This window comes from Camponotus vicinus, unplaced genomic scaffold (genome assembly GCF_025532165.1).
Source record: "Camponotus vicinus isolate PSW18456_S1 unplaced genomic scaffold, iyCamVici1.0 SCAF_5, whole genome shotgun sequence".
NCBI classification, from domain to species: Eukaryota; Metazoa; Arthropoda; class Insecta; order Hymenoptera; family Formicidae; genus Camponotus; species Camponotus vicinus.
Window position 1 is genome coordinate 19,069,428 of NW_028141977.1, and position 21,398 is coordinate 19,090,825.

Sequence of the window (21,398 nt, forward strand, 5' to 3'; positions counted from 1 at the left end):
TTTGGGAAATAAAATGGTCTTCTCTGGTTTCCTCCGTCGAGATAGAAAACGTATTACATGTATCTTTATCGTTAGGGAGTCTTACTGCCCGAAATGAAAAAAAATGATTGCCTTCACAGTTAAAGCAAGTCACATAAAATTTAAAGTAATTGTTGATTCGACCACACGCTCTTTACACTTAATTTTATATTTTTATAAGAATATATCTCAATATTTTTTTTATTTTGAATAAAGAAAAAGGATTATAAAGTTTATATCTCTATTTGTAATTTATTAAAAATGCACGGCGTATTAATTAATATAATTAAACTATGCAATTCTCTCAAAATACACTTTAATCTTGCTTAATTAATTAATATTTTTTTTACATAAAATAAACTCTGCCTTTTTTAAAACATTGAACGAAAATTTAATAAATTTGCCTAAACTTTCCAAACGATCATAAATTCATATCACCGTATGTGATAAACTGTACAATAATGTACATAATACAATATCGTATAACACCTTGCGATTGAGCCGTACCAAATACCGGATCAATCGCATTATCGATCACAATGATTTACGAAGATCCAGCGAGCCTATTAAGCGGCCCCTGTGTATGTTCATCATCGATATCGGGTGTTCTGTTCAATATTAATCGCACGCTCCGCAAAATATTTGTCACCTGGACGTAGGTCGGGGCGTGCAATTTATCAGCGCGTTTAATAACTTGCTCATCCGATTTTATCCGGAATTTATCGTAATCGTAATAAAGAGCGGCGGATGCATGTGCGCGCGCAGGAGTGACCGGAAATAATACCTTAACGACTGTCGCTCTTTTTTTTCTCTTGCATGTACCACGACGTTGCATAGAATGCACGCGCGGGAGGGGGGAAGGGGGAGGGTATTCCCGCCGGTAAATCACACGTGTCAGCAGGTGCGCCGCTCTTTCGGGTGGAGTGCTTGGCTCTGGATACCTCTCTGCCCGGCTATTCCCATCCCGGCGGTCCCAGTTTTTACGACCTCTCCGTCTAGATTTCGGCGCCGTTTCGTGCTTAATGCGCTTTTACGCTCTCCATCTCCGGACGGGTATCTCTTTCGGGCGTTTAAAACGCAGCAGCAGCGTTTACCTCGCGCCAGATGATCGTTTTCCATCACATCTGTCGCGTAACAATATTTTCATTTGATAATGTGTCTGTGTTACACGCACAGCCGAATGAGATTGATTAAATTCTGTTCGTTCGCGAGTGTGAAATTATGCTGCACGATGCTATTAACTCTGGGATTCACAATTTCTTTTCACGATATTTTCTTTATAAGCAATAAATAATATAAAAATCTAGAAACTAAATATTTATTTATATCGCGCTTTACTTTAGAAAATAACAATGACGCTAATATCCTAAGTAAAAAATATTTTTAAAACATTAAAATATTTCTCTTTCAATTATTTGATCAATGATATATGTTCCAAGATTTAATAAAATATCGGTATGAAAATAGTTAACTACATATACTGTTAAATAAATAGAACAATATAATTTTCCAACCGACTTAATGAAATATTATTTCAATTATGTTACGGATTATGATTAAACGTCATAAATAAATGATATTCAAACAGATATTCAAACATAATAATTTTTTAGAAAAATTATATAACTGTTTATTTTAAACCCATTACGTTATTTCAGTTGTCTTGTTATTTAATGATGATTCAATTATGTCATTCCAAATTCCCTTGCAAATTAAAATGAAGGAGGATTGTTCGAGCGAAGGGCGAACAACATCGGATGGTTATTGTTAAGCGCACCATGTGTCAGCCTGGCGCGGTCACAGTCAGTGATTTCGTCCAATACGGCGTTCTAATTCTGAATTCTAAGCAAATGTTTGCAGCAGCCCGTATAATTGGTTGTATGACGTGTGTATGTGTTTGCCTGTGTATGCGTGTGTGTGTGTGTGTGTGTAAAGTGCATTCGGAAACTCTGGTCGAAGTTCGTAATTATAGAGATGTCTGCATCCCCTACAACATTGGAATTTCATTTTCCTAAGGTGTGAGAAAAGAAGAACGTAATATTCCCGTAGTATTCACGTGATGCGGTGCGAATATCGACATTCGCGGCACGCTGGAATATATCGTGCGAAGAAATTTGATTAGTATTTGAAGTATAATTTTGCGATATATTTGCGATATTAATTAAATTTATTTTGCAATATTAATCCAAGTATAACAGGATTTTAATGTAATATTTTTCAAATATAAACAGAAAGAAAATAAATATCAAAAAATTATTATTATAAATTTATTAAAATATTGCGCGAACGTTTTATTCACACATCTATAAAAATAAATATTTACTCAAATATATTTAAATTAAATGTAAACACAAAATTGTATATACAAAATTGATAGTTATATAATATTTTTAATTATATTAAATATATATATGTATAAAATGTTTGTAAAATTGCAAAATTGTATACATCTGACGCAATTAATTGTCTGCAAAATTAAATTCCTTAAGATACATAAAAATAAAAAAATTGCAAGAATATTAATTAAATTACGTAAGAAAGCTTACAGTTACTCTCTATTTTTACTATTTTTTTATTCTATTCAAATACTATGACATTTTTACGGTATTGAAGAGAGAGAAAGAGAATGCCAAATCAATGGTTTACCAGAAAGTTTGATTGAACCTGGATAACCTGTTTGGAATGATCACTGTGTCAGACAACAAGCGGTACACAAATCACAGAGGTTTGTTTTACGAGTTTCAGCTATCGTCTACTCGGAACTCGGAGTGCAATAAAGTGTGGGACACGAGGGAGGTTCCAAGTTGAATCTCGATATTCCCCGTAAAAGTGAGAAATACGTTCACGTCACCTAAAGTTAAACATAAAGAAGACTTTGTTTCACATGGAATCGAATTCGAGAAGCCGCGAATATGCGTTTGCTTCACGATTCACGATTTCGTCGTCAAATCGTGTCTCAAATCGTATCCTTTCTATGCAAGAATATTGTCAATTTGAACGCGTCATGTGATCTGTTATTATCTGATGCATTTTTCTCTTAACAAAAATTTCGAGCATCATCTTTTGATTTTGTTATAAGCCGGAAATTAGCACAAGTAAGTGTTTAATATTTCGAGTAATATCAATTTAGTTATTTAAGTATCTTAAATATATTTTTACACATTTTAAGTAGTAATACCACGTGTGTATTGCATGATCGTCTCTTTTCTCCCTTTCTTAAAACATATTTTCCTCGAATTTTGCTTCTCTTTTTTTTTTTTATTTAAAAACTGAAACATCAACTCCGCAAAAAATCAATATTATATTCATATCATTGTGTATTATAATCACGATGTTAAACATTTATTTCCGGTGATCTGGAGAATATTATGGAGTGGAATTTACTGTTTTCATTGTCCCATTTTGCTTCTCACTTCGAACTCATTACACATTAAGAACCATCATCTATCTATCCGGTTACATTCTCCTATGCTATCTTCCTTTAACATACTTGGCGGCCTTGTCATGTTAAGAGCAGAAGAGCAGTTTCTGCGGGCTCGTATGCGCATACAAGGAATGAATTTAATTTTGAGTCTATGCATTTGAAGCGCCAATTAATGCTCCGTCATATCATTACGGAAACTTGTATGAAATTCACGAAAGCCATCATTCTACTGATAACGGGTCACTCTATTCCTTTTCATATTCTGATAATTATATATACTCCTGGACAAAATTATGCGTTGATTTTGTCCAGGAGTATATAATCATACTATTATATTACTCGATTTCGATTAAGTAATATAATAGTATGATTATATAAAATTATCAGAAATTTCTTGGCGCCAAAACTCATTAATCTTCTTTACAAATTAAAAGACATCTAAAGCTGTTTTCTTCTTTAAAAAAGATAATTATTTTTCTATTTATCACATCAAAATGCGTATATATAAAATCTTTTATTTATAGAGACATACGCAGATTATTTATATAAATTCTATTCAAGAGAGATGAAATGTAATAGCTTTATCATTCTTTCCATTTATTGTTCTACACTTGTGCTGCATTCCGAATGCAAAGTCCTTTAAATTTTGAGAAACGATTCGCGAAGGCGAATCGCGTCGAGACGATAAATATTGCAGCTCGTTCCTTTTTATCGCGCAAAACGCCACCGATGCTCTCTGTTTCTATCCTTAGTGCAAAGCGCCTCAACGTGTATTCTCAAACGTGTGTTTACACACGCTGTCTCGTATATTACAAATTATATCTTCCACTTGCAACAAGCGAGTTTTCACCAGACAATATTGCCGCGATAAAGTTGAAATTCACGGACTGCGGTCGTGAATTAGTAGCCACCTTTAATTCCGTGGTTTTAGGTTTACATACTTTAGCGCACGTGTTCGCGAATAATTCTTCGCAAGTAAAATTTCTCAGCTCGGACATTGATGTATATGCGAGTCTGAAAAAAATCAATCTCTTTTTCGAGTATCGCTACTTTTTCAGCACTTCATTAAACTACACAAAGTGCGCAATTAAATTCTCTTTCTCTCTCTCATTTCTCTTTCTATAAAAGCATACGTGGAGATGGCTCGTTGCGCCGTTTTGAAACTCGCTGTTCATAACATGTTCCTCATTTATAGATATTTATAGACATTTTATATATATAATTATTAAATTAGAAATTAATTTAATACTTAAATATTTTCATCTAAAAATATTTTTCTACTACATTATTTTTCTCTAATTATCACAATTTTATTTTATATAAATCTATATTAAATTTTCTTTTACGTCAAATTTTAAAAATTTTAAGAGAGTTATGATGATATTTTTTAGCATACTGGCATAGGAACGAAAAATTTGTATGTATATTCCGTTTTATACTCTTCTCTATAATTTCTATAAATTTTTAAACTTTCTTAATCAAGATTATCTTTTTATATGAGCATCAGAGATAATTTTATCGCATCTAATTTTATTTTATTTATTATTTCTATATTTTATATCAATACAGCAATCGGAAAATTATTAATTTCAATTGGGTCTTTTTTTCAAATATTCTACAAAATTATATTTGCCTATTGTCTCGAGCTTTCAGCGTTTTATACCAGCCTGTATGATATTAATTTTAAAATTAAAATAATTGCTTTCACAAAAGAATTAATTGTTGATTGCGAAATTATAACGTTACTGTTTCAATAATATTAATTAAACATGAAAATAACATTTATGATACAGTATAAATTTTAAACCGCAAACTCCAAAAATTGTGTGCATGAAAAAATATATTTATACTTAATTTTCTCATATCTTTTTGCAAAATGAGTTTGGACTGTAGGAGCATCTGTAATGGACATTCTCTTTGATCTCGTTCCGCGGCGACCCGTGCAACGAGTCAAAAAGAAAAAAGAATGCAGCTAAGTGATTAACTTTCGTCGTATTCCGCGGTAAAACGAATAAGAAATTGCGGCATAACTTTGCGGTTTTAAATTCGCGCATTTTTATTGCGCGTACCCGTAGCTGCTTATTCATTTTCCAGCTGAAATGCAAAATGAAGCGCGCGCGCTTCCGAGATTATTATCGAGCAAAAAGGCCACGAAGAGATTCCGCACTTTTTGGAGTTTTCGCCATCAGATATCTCTCGGGATATCGTTCTGGGATATTCTCTGGTGAATTCGCGCGTATAATTGGGAAGGATTCCCATTGCGCTTTCCTTTCGTCCTCGCTCGAGAACTCAACACGACACGGTTGGTTCTGTTAATGAGAAATCCTCAAGCTTACGCTTTGCGACCATTTTTTTTCCGCTCGACTTGCATCCGCCGGAATGTCTGTAATATATTTCCACGAGTTTTATTTTTCAGCTAGAATAGCAGTTGCGCGAGCATAATAGAAATATGAAGACGTTGTAAAAAAAAGACAAAATGCATGAGACAACCTAATGCAAGAGAAAAAGAAAAGGTAAGTTTTTATAAATAATTACTATCATCAAGTGTGATTTAAAGATACAAGATGCTCCTGTGTTATATCGGTAATTATTACGTCAATTATGTAATTATTTATCGCATCCGGAATTCATTCACCTCAATGATGCTGATGTAGATGATATGTCGATAATTATTATGCCATCTCGTAATTACATTATTATTTATCACATCCGGCATTCACTCACCTCGATGATACTGATGCAGATCATGAGGTAGGGCGGTCGTATCCGGAAGCTTGGCTTCCTGGATAGATGTCTGGGCGTTGGTCTAGGTGTGACTTCATCGTCACGCTTTTTTTTATAGGAGGACGTGACAATGATCGGTGATTCCGGGGAATAGGGCGAGCCGGGTCCGGAATATGTCGCGTCCGTGGAATCCGAAGAGATCGTCGACAAAGTCGGCGAATTTTCCAACAATGCTGCCTCGGCGTCCATTTTCATACCTGCTAAACGGATAAAGATAATCAAAATCATTACATGCAAATCGATATGCTTTGCATAAAATATAAATAAAAAAAATTATATTTTATTATATTTTATTTTATTTATATTTTATATTTTATTTATATTTTATTATATTTTAAAATAATAAAATATAAATAATAAAATATGTATCTCATACGCAGCGTATTACAAGGATTAAATACAGAATACAATTAACAAGATATATATATATTAAAATGCATGTCCACAATTATTTTGAGAGCTCTGTGAAAATGTAGAGATTTATTCGAAATAGTAAAACTCATAAAATCTTTTCTAAATAGAAAATTGTATATTGCAGTTGTGTTAAAAAAAATATCCAGATCTAATATCATTTTAATTTAGCAACACTTATAAAACTTGCGTGATAGAAAACGTCCACATAATAGAATCAAAGAAGTGCATTACACGTATTGTTTATCCGGACAAGAGAATGCGGTAGGAAGTTCTCTGGCAAAAGAACAAGATGAGAGAGAGGAAAAAGAGAGAAGAAGAGCGGAAGTATCCGAGTAAGTCGAGAAAGTAGGAGTTCAATCGGATAACTCTACGAAAAGAACTCGTTTTTATAAAGATCCTCTTTCATCTAACGACAATCACCAAGCCGTGACACGTCGTCCTACGATCCAAAGATTACGATTCTCGTTCTCTTACAGCTCCCGCGCTATTGTAATAAAGTCGCCTTTCGGCAGTTCGCAGTTTGCAGATATCGCCGGCTCTCCTCGGCACCTCCTGTGGAAGCCTCCTCCTCCTCCTCGTCTTTCTCCTCTATAATTCAGCCGCAAATCCCGTAACGGCGCGAAAGACATGCTTCGTGAAGCAATTTGCAGAATGGCGTGTACACCCGAATACATTTACATGTGCAGATTAATCTTGAAACGATATGTTTGTATTGGGGACTTATCATCGTGTAGCATATTGCATAAACCGAGTAATGATAGAACCGAGCGATTTTATGAAAGAAAGAGGAAGATATTTGCAGAATATCAGTAAGAATTAATGAATAAGATAATATAATAAAATTTATACAAAATATTTTTAATATATTTATTAATATATTTATTACTATATAATACTTATAATAAAATATATAATATTTTTACATATACATATTTTTATAGACTATAATATAATATTTTTATTACTTTAAATTATTATTTCATATTTTAATGGGAAAATAATTTGTGTGTGTACATGTAAGTTAAACATTTTTTTATTTATTTGTTAAAGTATGGAATAAAATTTGTGTATACGGTAACTATCGATGAATTATTATCTCATTAGTTCATTTTGTGATAAAAAATATAATTGTACAAAATATGAAATTATTGTTTTCTCTAAAATTTCTCTAATCTGTCGCATCGTTAAATATAATTTTAACTTCTAAGTAAATTTATAATAAAGTAGAAATAAGAGAGAGAATAGATATAATTTTATCGTTTTAATTTTAAAGAAATGTAGTGTTTAGTTACTTTTAATTCAACAATATTTCTACAACGATCATTCTTTTTCGAAATCTTGGTAACTCTACAATATTTCTATCTTTCTTATTTACAGTGGATTATCCGTGCAATATCTCTACTTATCCTCATCGTAATCGTCTAAATAAGTATCAGATTTACGGATAATGTTCTTGATTTTGGCACTGACATTTTCAGAATAGAAAATCGGTTCACAACGATCGACTACAAACTGCGTTCCTCTAGGACACGCAATTATTATATCTTCATGAAAACGTTTCGAATTTTTTGGATCGTCAAAAAAGACTTGCGGTAATAAAGCCATATCCTTCGCGTCTAATTTTGTAGATTCTACCGCAGGACTCAGGTTTTCTCGAGTATTTGACTGTTGAACATAATCAGAATCAGGATATTCGGGTGTTCGGAAGGAAGATTTTCGTGCCGCTTGTAACTTTCTTGCTGAAACCAGACCAATTACATACGCAGCTTCAGGATGCAAATATCGTCTTTCATGATCCGAAGGTTGATTTAGAACGACCGTATCTTCGATATCGGAATGTTTAGATTTAAGTCTTGGTGATATTTCAAGATTCCTTCTTTGCAATTGTCTGCTACGCAAGTCTAAAATCGGAGAAAAGTCCGAATATTGTTCTAAATAATCCGAGTCATCTAAATCATCCGAGGATTTAGACCTTCTTGACGGCACTTCGGTTACATGCGGATCAGAATCCGAATACTGCCTCCTACGACTCGGTAATTGTCTTAAATTATCCCTGTATTCGCCATCCAAGGATTGAGATCTCCTTGCCGGCACTTCGGTTACATGTGGATCAGAATCCGAATACTGCCTCCTACGACTCGACAATTGTCTTAAATTATCCCTGTATTCGCTATCCAAGGATTGAGATCTCCTTGCCGGCATTTCGATTACATGTGGATCAGAATCCGAATACTGCCTCCTACGACTCGGTAATTGTCTTAAATTATCCCTGTATTCGCCATCCAAGGATTGAAATCTCCTTGCCGGCACTTCGGTTACATGTGGATCAGAATCCGAATACTGCCTCCTACGACTCGGTAATTGTCTTAAATTATCCCTGTATTCGCTATCCAAGAATTGAGATCTCCTTGCCGGCACTTTGGTTACATGTGGATCAGATTCCGAATATTGCATCCTATTCGACAACTGTCTTAAATTGTCTCTGTGTTCGCTATCCAAGAATTGAGATCTCCTTGCCGGCACTTTGGTTACATGTGGCTCAGATTCCGAATATTGCATCCTATTCGACAACTGTCTTAAATTGTCTCTGTGTTCGCTATCCAAGAATTGAGATCTCCTTGCCGGCACTTTGGTTACATGTGGATCAGAATCCGAATGTACTGTATGATCCGACAATAGTCTCAAATTGGCCGTATTATTCGAATGCTTTATTGTGTGCGCATCAGAGTCATCATCATCCAAATATTGCGTATCATAATAATCTTCTGTATCATCGTCTATGTTATATTTTCTACCCGAATATTTAGACTTTCCTATTAATGTTCCGATTATAACATCAGGTTTTGAATGTTTTTCGCTGTTCCTGGCTAGCAAAATTTCGCAGCAAAGTTGAATCACCATCAGCAGCAAGAAAATTCGAATAGCTCGTTGGGATCCCATGACGTGATTGTTGAAGTCACCTCGAGAAAAATTTGATTCAAGCTGCTTCACGCTACGTTCTGCTCCAACTGTCGCGAAGCGATTTTGGACGGGCTTTTAAATCAGAATCGTAAAAGATATCGAATTTAATAGCTGATACCGCACCGATGGATCACGTTATTAGCTATAAATGCGACGTTGAGTGACTTTATATGATTGGTTTGCAATTGTAACTGGCGCGTTAATATTCGTTAGTAATTTCACGCTAGTATTATCTCATCAACTTCGAGTCGATGATGATTTGGGAGTTATTGTTTTTATTATTAATAGCGTCTTTTATTGTGTTTTCAATGATTATTTTCGCGATCATTGGCGACATTCTTTTGTGCGTAACATTCGCACATACGTATATCAAATTCTGCATAGTTACACAAAACTTAAAAAAAAGAGGATGGGTGAAAGAAGATTAATTCCAAGATTAATTCTTCGTAACCGTATACCGCAATCAAACTAAAGCCATCTAGTCGACTATTCCCATAGCTAACCCATGGTTTAAAACTCGATCTCATGCGTCCTGGACCGAAACGACCGACAAACGGTGGAGAGAACAAACGATGTTGCACCGAAATCGCTGGTTTTCGTGGGCGTCCGCCGGTTTCGTGGTGTGGCATAGGAACCGAAACTCGGCGAGCCAACAATTCAGCGGCAAATTCTAGGATGACCCGAAAACACGAGCCGAACAAAGGAGCACTAACCATCGGACAAAGAGATCGCGAGAAGTGAACGCCACACGCAGAAGAGAAGAGGGAGGCACCCGTTCCCTCATCCCTATCCGCATTCTACGGTGGTCCAAACGGCATGCATATCGTGTCCATCTCTTTCGCTATATTGCTCGTCTGTCTCTGTCGAACCAACTCATTTACTGATGCACGGCGAATGCGTATGCCATATCCGTTCAATGAATGCATATACAATATAACTGCATCGTATTATAAATGCATGCAAGCTCGTTGAAGCGTAAAGTGTTCTGTTAAAAATGTTCTCTTTTTTTTTAGAGAGATCTGTCATTGTTTTTTTACCACAAAATTCTTTATTTTGAATCAAATCTTTTTTTTATCTTTCTAGTTAAATATTAATTATTAATTAAATATTAAACTATAGTACAATTAATTTTATGTATCCCTCTCTCTCTCTCTCTTTCTCTCTCTCTTTTCATTAGAAGATCACGCAGTAAATTTTTTATACAAATATATATTGTGAGAGTGATATCATAATTTAAATCTTTTTTTTTCTTCTACATGGTAATCGTCGTTTATATCTTCTTTTTTCTTTTTTTTTCTTTTTATAACATTTTTCGTACTTTACATCAAATTTTTTTTCATCTCTTTCTCTCTCTCTCTGTCTCTACAAGTAATTTTTATATAATAACAATACATATATATAATTTTTTTTCATTATAAAGTCGCGCATCAAATATGGTGAGATAAAAGAGAGAGGAAGAGAAGAAGAGAGAATCATTTATATCAAGAAAAAGTTTATATCTTCTTTTCTTTAGTGCAGTAGTAGAGTTGCTATTCGAGCCAACTGTATTACTCTCGGTGCAGCTTCTGGCAAGGGTATTATTAGCTTCTTGCATTATCGCCTTGGATTAACTTGCGCGAAATGCCCACGCAAAAAGCTGTAATTTCTAATTAACTCGCGCATATGCTTTCCGCAGCCATTCGAGTGATTTGAATACATAACTGTGAATCTAAATCTGCTGTAATATCATGTATCAGAAAGGTAATTCTTCATACATATTGTAATTAAAAACTATCGCCGAATTATTTTTTTTTCTCAGAACACAAAACAGCTCATTAATACAAGTACATATTGTATAAATCATTATGCATATATTGATATTTTTTTCTGAAAAATTCTATAGCGTCAAATTCTAATACTATATTTTCCTACTTCTCTTTCATTTTTTTAAACCGTTCTTTGCATAGGCTGCAACGTTATTTTTTTAAATAAAAAAATTTTATTTATCAATTCCATTTGTTCTTCTTTTTGAATCGAATAATTTATAGCGTCACGATTAAAAATATGAATTGAATAAAATCTTAGCATCTTTTCAATTGTTGCCATTATTTAAATTAAAATCTCACGTATGACTTTTATTTTAGTAAACGTAAAAAAAATATAATTAAGCAATATTAATTTTGACGCAGGCGATTCTCCAAACTTTACCAAATTCCTATGCGAAGTGCTTTACTTATATATTATGTCTTTGAGATGTGTCGTTTTAATAAAGATTATATCATCTGCATATTAATCAGGAAGGACGCAAACAACGCAGGGCGAAGCCGCGGAAGCGGAAACGTGCGATGCACTTTCGACCGCAGGTCAATGAATGTTCGCTTGTGGTTATCTGGCTGCGTGAACGCGTGCGGTGAGCATGCGTGCGTACGTGCGTGCATAGCGTGTCCATAATATCTACGACGGTGGTATTTCCATGTTTACAGCCATGGCGAGGACGACATCGTAAATGATAATTCGCCCGCCGCCGAGTATAATTCAGAAATATCAATTCTGAATGGGAAAATAGATCGTCGTGCCAGAGCGCGATGATATTAACTCGTTGTTCTCCGTGGTGCTTTGTTATGCTTCCGCCGTTTCGTTAAATTTATGCGATATTGCATGGTGCGATGCAAGATAAAATAAGATTGTATCAACTGTAAATAATCCGGTTAATTGTAACTGGATAATATTAGAAATTCACGACCGAAAGTCTATATAAGGTCTAAGATTGCGTTCTATATTCACTATAGTCGTTATTTATCGATTGTCTTGTTTGTGTAGTACAGACCTGTCCAACTTTACTAAAGTGTGATCGACTTTCATGACCGATCGACAATTGCACTTTTTTCTTTTTTTTAAGGTTTAAAAGACGAGAAACTCATTATAGAGGAAATAAATAAGGACTGACATTGCATCGTATAATTTATTTTTTTTTAAATTTGCAAAAATAGTTTCGTACTATTTTGCAATTAATAAGATGGCTGCGCCTGACTTCATCTATTAAAAGTTGAAAATTGGATGAATAATGTATAAGAGTTTGTGTCATTGAATTTTCTACATGTGTCAAATTACAGCGTGGAGAAATTTTGGTCGCGTTTAAATAAGAGGAAGCTTCATAAATATGCAAAATAGAAATTAAACATTTCATTGCATATTCTTAGATTAAGAATCACACCGTCGATCGCGACCGATTTGGACAAGCCTGGTGTAGTAGATTTTAAAATATAATGATAAAATAATTTTAAAATAATTTTAAAATATTGTAAAAAATTTGCACAAATTAATATCATTAAAAATATCTTGATATATTTACTTCATTATAAATATTACTAAAACATAAATTAATCTTGAGTCTAATTTTAAATTTCTATTGAGGTAAATAAATTATAATTAATATTTCGCATAATTCTGGATATATCTTTTTATTAATTTTTTGTTTATCGAACATATACTCCTGTATTATCATATTAAAATGTCTAAATTCTTTTAACGCATCGCATAGATTATTTGTTTAACTCTTCTATAAAATAAAGCAAGTTAGATCGTCTTTGGCTCATCAAATCGTATTTTTCCCGATAATTATTGAATTACACGTGCTCGTGGAAAGTTATACATATTATTAAACGCGACGTGTTGTCGATCTCGACATTCTCGGACATGCATGAAAACTTGCATTACTACGCGCGCTCGTTGAATGCGAAATATATTTTCGCGACGACGTAGTTTGGCAAGTTGAGCCGTGCGGTGGGCGTTAATCGCCGACGAAACTTGGACTTCATCGGAATACGCGCGGCAGCCGAGGGATCCGAGGTACGGCTTAATGAAGCATTGACGTGTCCGGCAAAACCGTGTACCTGTCCGCGTGTAATTAACGTAACGCCGCCATCGGTCCGTGGCCCAAGCAAATCAAGCGGTACGCCGAGAGCGAAGCCCGGCGTCGTAATTAGAGGCTCGCGCGCCGCAAAGAACAATGGGGCAGAGGTGTGTGCTCGCGTTATCTCCCTACCTGTCGATATTTGTGGCCGCTCAAGACGCGGCTCGAATATCGATGGGCTTGGATGACCCGGGTAGAACGTATAGAACTTCCGGAATTATCGCTCGTATAATGGAGGAGGGAAATTCACCGTAACTTGATCTCCCGCCGCGCTTAGCGCACAAATTCTCTCGTGCGCTGCATCCCTTTACGGAGCTCCTTTTATTTTGCTGCTGGCTGATTTCTAAGAGTCTTTCACATCTCGAGTAATTCTCGATAAATAATATTTGCAAAAATAATTTTTCCAAAAAGTTAACGATAGACAAAACTTTTCTCTTTGTAAAGAAAGTTTTATATCTTTTTTATTTATAATGGATATATTTCACACGAATAAAATTATTATCTTAGATTAATTATTGTACGTGTAATAAATATTCCAGTTACTTAATAATTATCTGTCTCAGGATATTTCGACGTAAAATCTTTTGATTTAGTCATTTGCTTTGATTGTAGAAATATTACAGTCTTCTAATCGCTAAATCATTAACGTAGATTATTTAACAAATAATCGCAACACATACGCACGTTAAATGTTCTTTGGGCTAATATTCTGCTACAGCAGGAGTGATAAATGCACATTAAAGGCATTGTTTATCATACTGATAACTAAAATGCAGGCATTGTCGGAGATAGAAGCAGGATTTCGTTAATCTGTCAGATCGTGCTACATATCAGAGATAATATTGACTAATTAATTTGGCATTACTGACGATTGCTCTTCGCATCTGTGATAATTCTAAATTACGCATAGAGAGTTAGTTGAATTGTACAATAATTGTCAAAGGAAGCCTCCGTCGCTGATCGCCGCAGAAATGTTTCTTTCATCAAATATATCAAATATATTTTCATTTAAAAAATTTCGAATTTATTCAACGTATTTTATACATTTTTATACGTCCTGTTTTACGTCCCCATTAATTGGTACATCTCGTACGAGAGAAATATTTGAATATGTACTCTCTCGTCAGCAGGGATTAGGGGCGACTTCCTTTTGCGAGTTTGCGACGTTGAAAGTTTCGCGAGGAGCCGAACTCGCATCATTAATTATTCCACGGTAGCGTGAGTACCAGTTACATACCTACGATTGGCTCATTAATTTTCAGCGACATCATATTGACTTTCTGTCGGGAAGCCTTGATATTCCGAAATCCCGGCGACATTACCGGCGATCGTACAGTGAACGTGTGTCAAAATGCCGCGTCGCTGTCTAGTCGGCCACAAATCAAAAGCACTGCGCGTGTGTGTGTGTGTTGTGTCCTAAAATGATTTCTGAATTTACCGCGAACATGCAATGCGTTCAGGAAAAATGTTACGAAGCGATCGATTGTTTCAAGTAGACGGAAACGAAAATAGCATCGCCATCATTTTATGGAGATTTTCGGAAAGTTCACAATCTCGTTCGGAATCGACGGCATTGCTATGCGCGATATAAGATCACACGATTACAAAATGGTAAAGTGCGATATATGTGTACACTTATACTATGCGTTCAGAGTTTTCAGATGAAACTGCCGTGTGCGCGCTCGAAATACATTATATAATAGCGCACGGTGTCAAAATAAAATTTGATATATTATAAAATTTTATGTATGTGCGTGTACGAAATAGCGTGCAAGCATGAATAAAATCGCGCGAGAGAATAATTTCGTCATTTTACAGCGAGATACTTGAACGTCATAGCACACCTTGTTATTTTACAACAAAAATCGAAAACCAAAAGATACAATGATATCAGATAGCGATGCAAAAAACGCATTAAAATTGTTAAAACTAAATTGTCTTGAATTTAGATATATTAAATATTTTTAATTCTCTGGATTAGAATAATGATAAAATGCATCATATTTTACTTTTATTATTTATCTAATTATTAATTTGTCATGTTTGATTAATTTTTCTTCCAATCTTTATTTTATTAACATGTGTTTTTCGTATAATCAGAATAATTTGCAATTTCCATAAAGATTATTGTCAAAATGTAAATATAAAGATATAAAACAAATATTTAAAACTGATTAAAATTATGATTATTTATTAGATGATCTCGAGTATTAAAGTCTCGAATATAAAGTCATTGAACGCACGCGTCTTTGTTGAAGCGTAATGAAGTTCCCTGAAAATTAATTGGTAAACGCAAAACTGGAAAAAGGTGGCAAAGTTGCAACCCTTTGTCGTTCCACTTACGTGAACATTTTGAAAGTGATCGACTTTGAAGCGAGATTTAATTACGTTAAATCAACTTTATACACATCGAAAAAGTTACCCACGTTACCCTTAAACCATCGACAATGCGTTAGAGCTGATTAAAGGGATTTATATAGTCACACACACACACACACACATATGTTCACCAATATATTTTAAAAATTTTCTCACACAAAATCTTGTTTGCACGATATAATAGAAATATATATAGTATGTTCTAATGTAAATAGCATGTCGAAATGTCGACTAAAAAAAGTCGTTCTATAAAAGTCTATGTTTCATTTAAACATACCTAATATTAATACATATAAAGCTAAATATCTCGCATATAATTGATAATTAAATCATTTCGATTAAATAATGTTGTAATAAAAATAAAAATACAAGATTAGAATGGATAATATCAATAGCAAAGATCAAAACAAATGTTATAATCTTTCTTCCATTAATAAATTAAAATTAAAATTATATATTAACTATCATTTATCTCATAATAAATCTATATATACGATAAACTATCTATAATGTATAATATAATACTTATTTAATTCTATCTATATTATTCTATCTACATCATAGATAGAATTAAATAATTATTATACATTAGAAAAGTATTAAATTAATATTTAATGCAACCCTTATATTGAAGTTAAAACAAAATAATATTATATTCATTTATATACGTTCATTAGTTTCCTGTAATGAATAATTTACCTGTAATGTCAAAGATATTACAGAAAATAATTCTCTCTCGCTACTACGCATTTGCAGAAATTTATTAAACATATTTCTCTATCTACGAACAATTTAAGATGCTGTTTCGACATGAAATATAAAGCGCGTAAATTATTCGGTAAATTTCTAAATAATTCAGTGTATTGCAGCGACGCACATAGAAGTAAATTACATTTCTGTGCTTTATTGTATGCTATCTGCTTAATTGCATGTTTAGACTCGAAAACGTGAAATGAGAAAAAAAATCTAAATATAAATTCTTTCTCGCATTAATCCATGTTGAACGAACCAGATAATAAAGCATAATTAATTTTCCCATCTCTTCAATTGAATGCATTGTATTGCTTTTCAAACTACAGATTAAATTTTAATAATCATTTGCAATTGGTCATTTGAGATATAATATTGATAGGGATATAATTTTGATAATCTTTTTTAAATATTTGTGTATTTTTTTCATATACGAATAAAAAATATGAATATAAAAATTATAATTTTAATCTCTTTAAGAAAAAAGAAAAACGCGTAAAAACGTTCAAATAAAAAAGTGTTTTGTAATTTACATGTATAAATAATATTTTATACACATTTTCTAAAGATTTATATAATTCATATATTTCATAAATATTATATAAATATTTATGAAAATTATATGCATGTAGTAATTCAATATATATAATTTTATTAAATGCACTGAAATTAAATATTTTTATAATATTAAAAAAATGACACGCAATAGATTTTTATATAAATCTCAAATATTATTATACATAATTCCTAACGAGGACATATTACTAAGGAGACATGCATAGAGTATATTGTTATGAGCGAATGCTCGAAGTTAATCGTTAACAATTTTACGATGTCAAGCCATGTTGCAATAACATTGGCTTTATTCTCTCGGAGAATATATATGTGAAACGTACCTGTTGGATATAAGGACGATGCAATATATGAAAGTTTGTAATATGTATCTCGTTAAAAAGCTGACGAGATTTCTAGAAATATTTTACGCTTCTTTCCAATTCAATTTTTCATTCCAATTTTTTATAAAAAAATTTACATTTTACATGTACTTAATATAATTACATCTGATGACTCTTATAAATAAAACAAACGAATTTTCGTATAATTTATATACTCGCAGTATTTTATATTTATTATTTTTCTCGTCGCTTGTGCGCTATTTTCTCCTACTATTTTCATATTTGCCACGTGAGCGCGCATATAGAATCGAGTAAAACGAAAGTTTGATTGTTTAACTACATTGTATTATGCAAATCGCATATTGCAAAATGAATATTATAAATATATATTATATTTTAATTATATATTATTATACAAATTAAAAGGTTTATAAATTGATTACATTATTATAATTATATAACAAAGTTTGTGTGATGAAAAGATCTGTAAAACTGATACGCGTATTCGGCGAATATTTAGCAGTGCATAAATCGCGAGGTTATTTCAATATGATTCTGATTATCCTATTAAAAACCAATTATTTAATACATTATGCAAATTATCAATTATCTATTCAACCAGGAACGTATGCAACGTATTTTTGGTCAGTTGGTAATCACGATAACAAAATATATTTTAAATTTTTACAACAAAAAGAAGTAAAATATCAGTATAAATATTTCTCTACTCATTAAATACTAACAATAAGATTTTCTGGACCGAAGATTTTCTTGCACCGTTAATCATTTGCAATTGTATAAGACTGGTCTTCCGGCGTTTATGGAGTCACGCTGCCTTGAAATTAATCTATGCATAATTGTAAATTGCAACTGCATGAAATCGCGCACCGACATTGTGCTCGTCAAGCTATTTCGGATAAGTTGGAGCGACAAAAGGAAAAGCTATTATGCTTGTAACGAGATCTACGTATGGTCTTTCGTTGGAAAAATAATTGCATGGCAGCTAAAAGCAGTCGTTTAGCGTATTATTTAGCGTTTCGACGACGGGAAAATATTCTCAAATATTTTCTTCGAGGCATTCTTTAATTAAAGAAAAAGTCGCATAATTAGATTAGTGAAGAGTTAGCGAAATTTTCATTCAGGAAATTTAGAGTTTCATTAATTCTTCTATTTTTTAAATAAAATTTTTCTATTTTTTTTACAAAATTTTTCTTCCAATTATTTTTTTATTATATATAAAAAATAATTCTTATACATATATAATATTACACATGTATTAACAAACTGCATTATAATATAGCATTGATAACAAGAATATAAGTTTATAAAGATTATAAAGATGGGAAAATTAATAATAAGAATAAAAATCTTTAAGATTATTTCAGACGTTGTTTCGAATATTTCTTGAATTGTTGCGTTCCATGTACATTCAATTCGTGTAATCCGTTTATTCTTCACGGAAGAAAGACGTAAGCGCGAGTATATTTCAAGCTTTTGTCACACATTCTCGAGTCGTGTTCGTGATATTCGAAAATTCATGCGTTCGCCGGGAACGAAATTTGCCGGGCGTGTGACTATCTTGTTTGACGATTTAGAACGGAAACTCTATCCGAGCCAAGTTGTAGAATTCGTCCGTGAAGAAGAACTCGACAAACGTCTGTGCCGAGGACGAGACGATTAATTATGAAATCTAACTGCGACAGACGGCGCATCGTGAAGGTATACGTGAAGATTCGGCGTCTCGATTACGGCGCTATTTCGAGCTGTACAATTTTCGGTCTACGTCGGTGTATCATGGACCGTCTCAACGGCTGTTATACGGAATTTACATGGCATCCGTCCCTACGTTTTTTTTTCCGCCTCGCGTGTTTTCCGACTCGTGGCATGGCACACGACAACGTGATTACATTCGATCTGTCATCGTCGGTGCGACGAAAAGTCCATTATAGCATCCGGGACAATCCGTTTCTTTCGTTCAAAGACGGATGCGCCTCGAGAGCTGCTGAAATATTTTTCTTATTTGCCAGATTTTTCTTGCGTGTAATTTTTTTCTTTTCTTGTTTATTCACCTTCAAAGCAAAGAGAGTGGCTCAAGTTGGTAATTTGTAAAATTTACTCTATTAATATCGTCTTACGAGATATTTAATTAAATAAAGAAATTTCAATTTTTATAAAGAGAAAGATTTGAAAGGCAGTAAAAACCCATATCTCTTACGCTGTATTATTTGTCGAAAAAGAGATATTGAATCCGACTGTGAAAATTCAGGAAGGAATCGGAAATGGAGGAAAGAAGAAGAGTGGAGAGACATTGACGAACCCGGAAACGGAAATGCTATAAGAAAGCTTCCCGTTCCGTGCAAGAACAGATCGTCGCGCAAACATGTAAATCGCGCCAGAATATTTCAAGACGATTTTCCGCGGAGCTAGTTTCCGATTTAAATGAATTCTCATGAATTTCGTGGTCGGAGAATCGGCTTATAAGCGAGCTTCGTCGCCGTCATCGTCATCATCTCCAGGAAAAGAACTTTCCTTTCGAGATGAGAGGGTACGCTAGCGAAATCAAGTTGGGCCAAGTCCCGGTAAAGAGTCCCTCCCCTCCTCCCCCGCAGTCAGGTCGTTTAAAACAACTAATACAATTCCGTCCAAGTTCGAACGACAAGGAATTTGCGCTTTCACATGTAGTGGTAATACACATTTTAACGTGGATTTCTTTCTTGACTTTTCGTCTTATTGATTTTTCTCTCGTTGAATATTTAAAATTATATAAACTATTACACGATTAAAAGGAGTAATTTTTTAATATAATATTATTACTCGACTTGTCAATTTTTTTTCAAAAAAAAAGAAATAGATAATACTTTTATTGTGATTAAATAAAGATACACGCGCGAATTAACGTGTTTAATTAAGTAAAATTAGTGGAATAAAATTTCAATAAAATATTGCATTTTCCTATGTAATAATCTGACATTCTACTATTTTAATTATCATCTACTTTATACTTATATAACTGCGTTTTTTTAAAGAATATTATATAGAATAATTAAATTAAAATTAAATTAAAAATACATATTACTTACATTTTTCTATACGTGATATTTAACATCCTGATACTGCGGTCTTTTTAACTCAACTGCAATTTTCCAGAGCATTTTCTCTCGAAACGAAACGCGAAAAAAGAGAGCGAGTAAAAACCTTTCTCAGGTAAACGCTCCGTGCGTCAGCGAAATAATTAGGTGCTCGCGTTTCGGCGGCTATGACAAAGGTCAGAAAAGCCTTATTTACACGAGCAAGCAGCAGCCGAAGCAACGACGGATCCCGGTGACTTGACACCAGCATCCGACCGACGGAATATTTAGATCCTCGGCATTCCTCACCGACACGACGTGTACTCGCGTTAGCCGTCTCAGGGCTCCAAAATTAATGCAATTACCGCAAGACTGCTGTTTCGCCTCCGTTTCGTGTCGCGCTGGCGGCGGCGGCCTTTCTCCGTTTCATTCGCGTGTAACACATTTGCATTTAGTATTCATGACTGTGCTACATTATTGTGCCTTTAGAGCGGTCGCAACAGCGCTAAAGGCACACATTGTTATTACGCGAGCCGTTACGTTGTTTAGCTTTAATGCAAGTAATTTTCGACCTGCCCGCCGCCGGCGCATTGATGCGCACCCCCGTATAAAATGGCTAAACACTTTATGCGCGATTAATATTAGCGGAAAAGGGAGAGCGCGCCTCGCTGATTTTATCACCGAGGGGGGAGCCGAGTTGACGCGCGCGTTTACCTCGTGTCAAGGCAACGATTTCGGCCTTTATTTCTGTCATTCGCAGCGAGGACCGCCGCATCATCGATGCGCGTCGCGCTTAATTACGCCATTTAAAA

At 33.9% G+C, this 21,398-nt stretch overlaps 2 protein-coding genes across 7 annotated transcripts in view; both read right to left on the reverse strand.

The window, feature by feature from the left end:
• Rho-6 (serine protease rhomboid 6) overlaps positions 1-21,398 on the reverse strand; it is a 170,031-nt gene that overhangs the window by 5,994 nt on the left and 142,639 nt on the right. For 3 of the 6 annotated variants that reach the window (XM_083100886.1, XM_083100888.1, XM_083100884.1), the window contains one exon: positions 6,167-6,423. In XM_083100886.1, coding sequence (XP_082957012.1) covers positions 6,167-6,421 — 255 coding nt within the window. In that variant the 5' untranslated portion in view covers positions 6,422-6,423. Of the gene's footprint in view, positions 1-6,166; positions 6,427-21,398 lie in introns of all 6 variants that reach the window. The other 3 variants (XM_083100885.1, XM_083100887.1, XM_083100883.1) reach the window with 1 other exon arrangement.
• On the reverse strand, positions 8,039-9,761 carry LOC145972507 (uncharacterized). The gene has a single exon (XM_083101219.1). It carries the CDS (start codon positions 9,578-9,580, stop codon positions 8,039-8,041), a length of 1,542 nt encoding a protein of 513 aa, XP_082957345.1. The 5' UTR covers positions 9,581-9,761.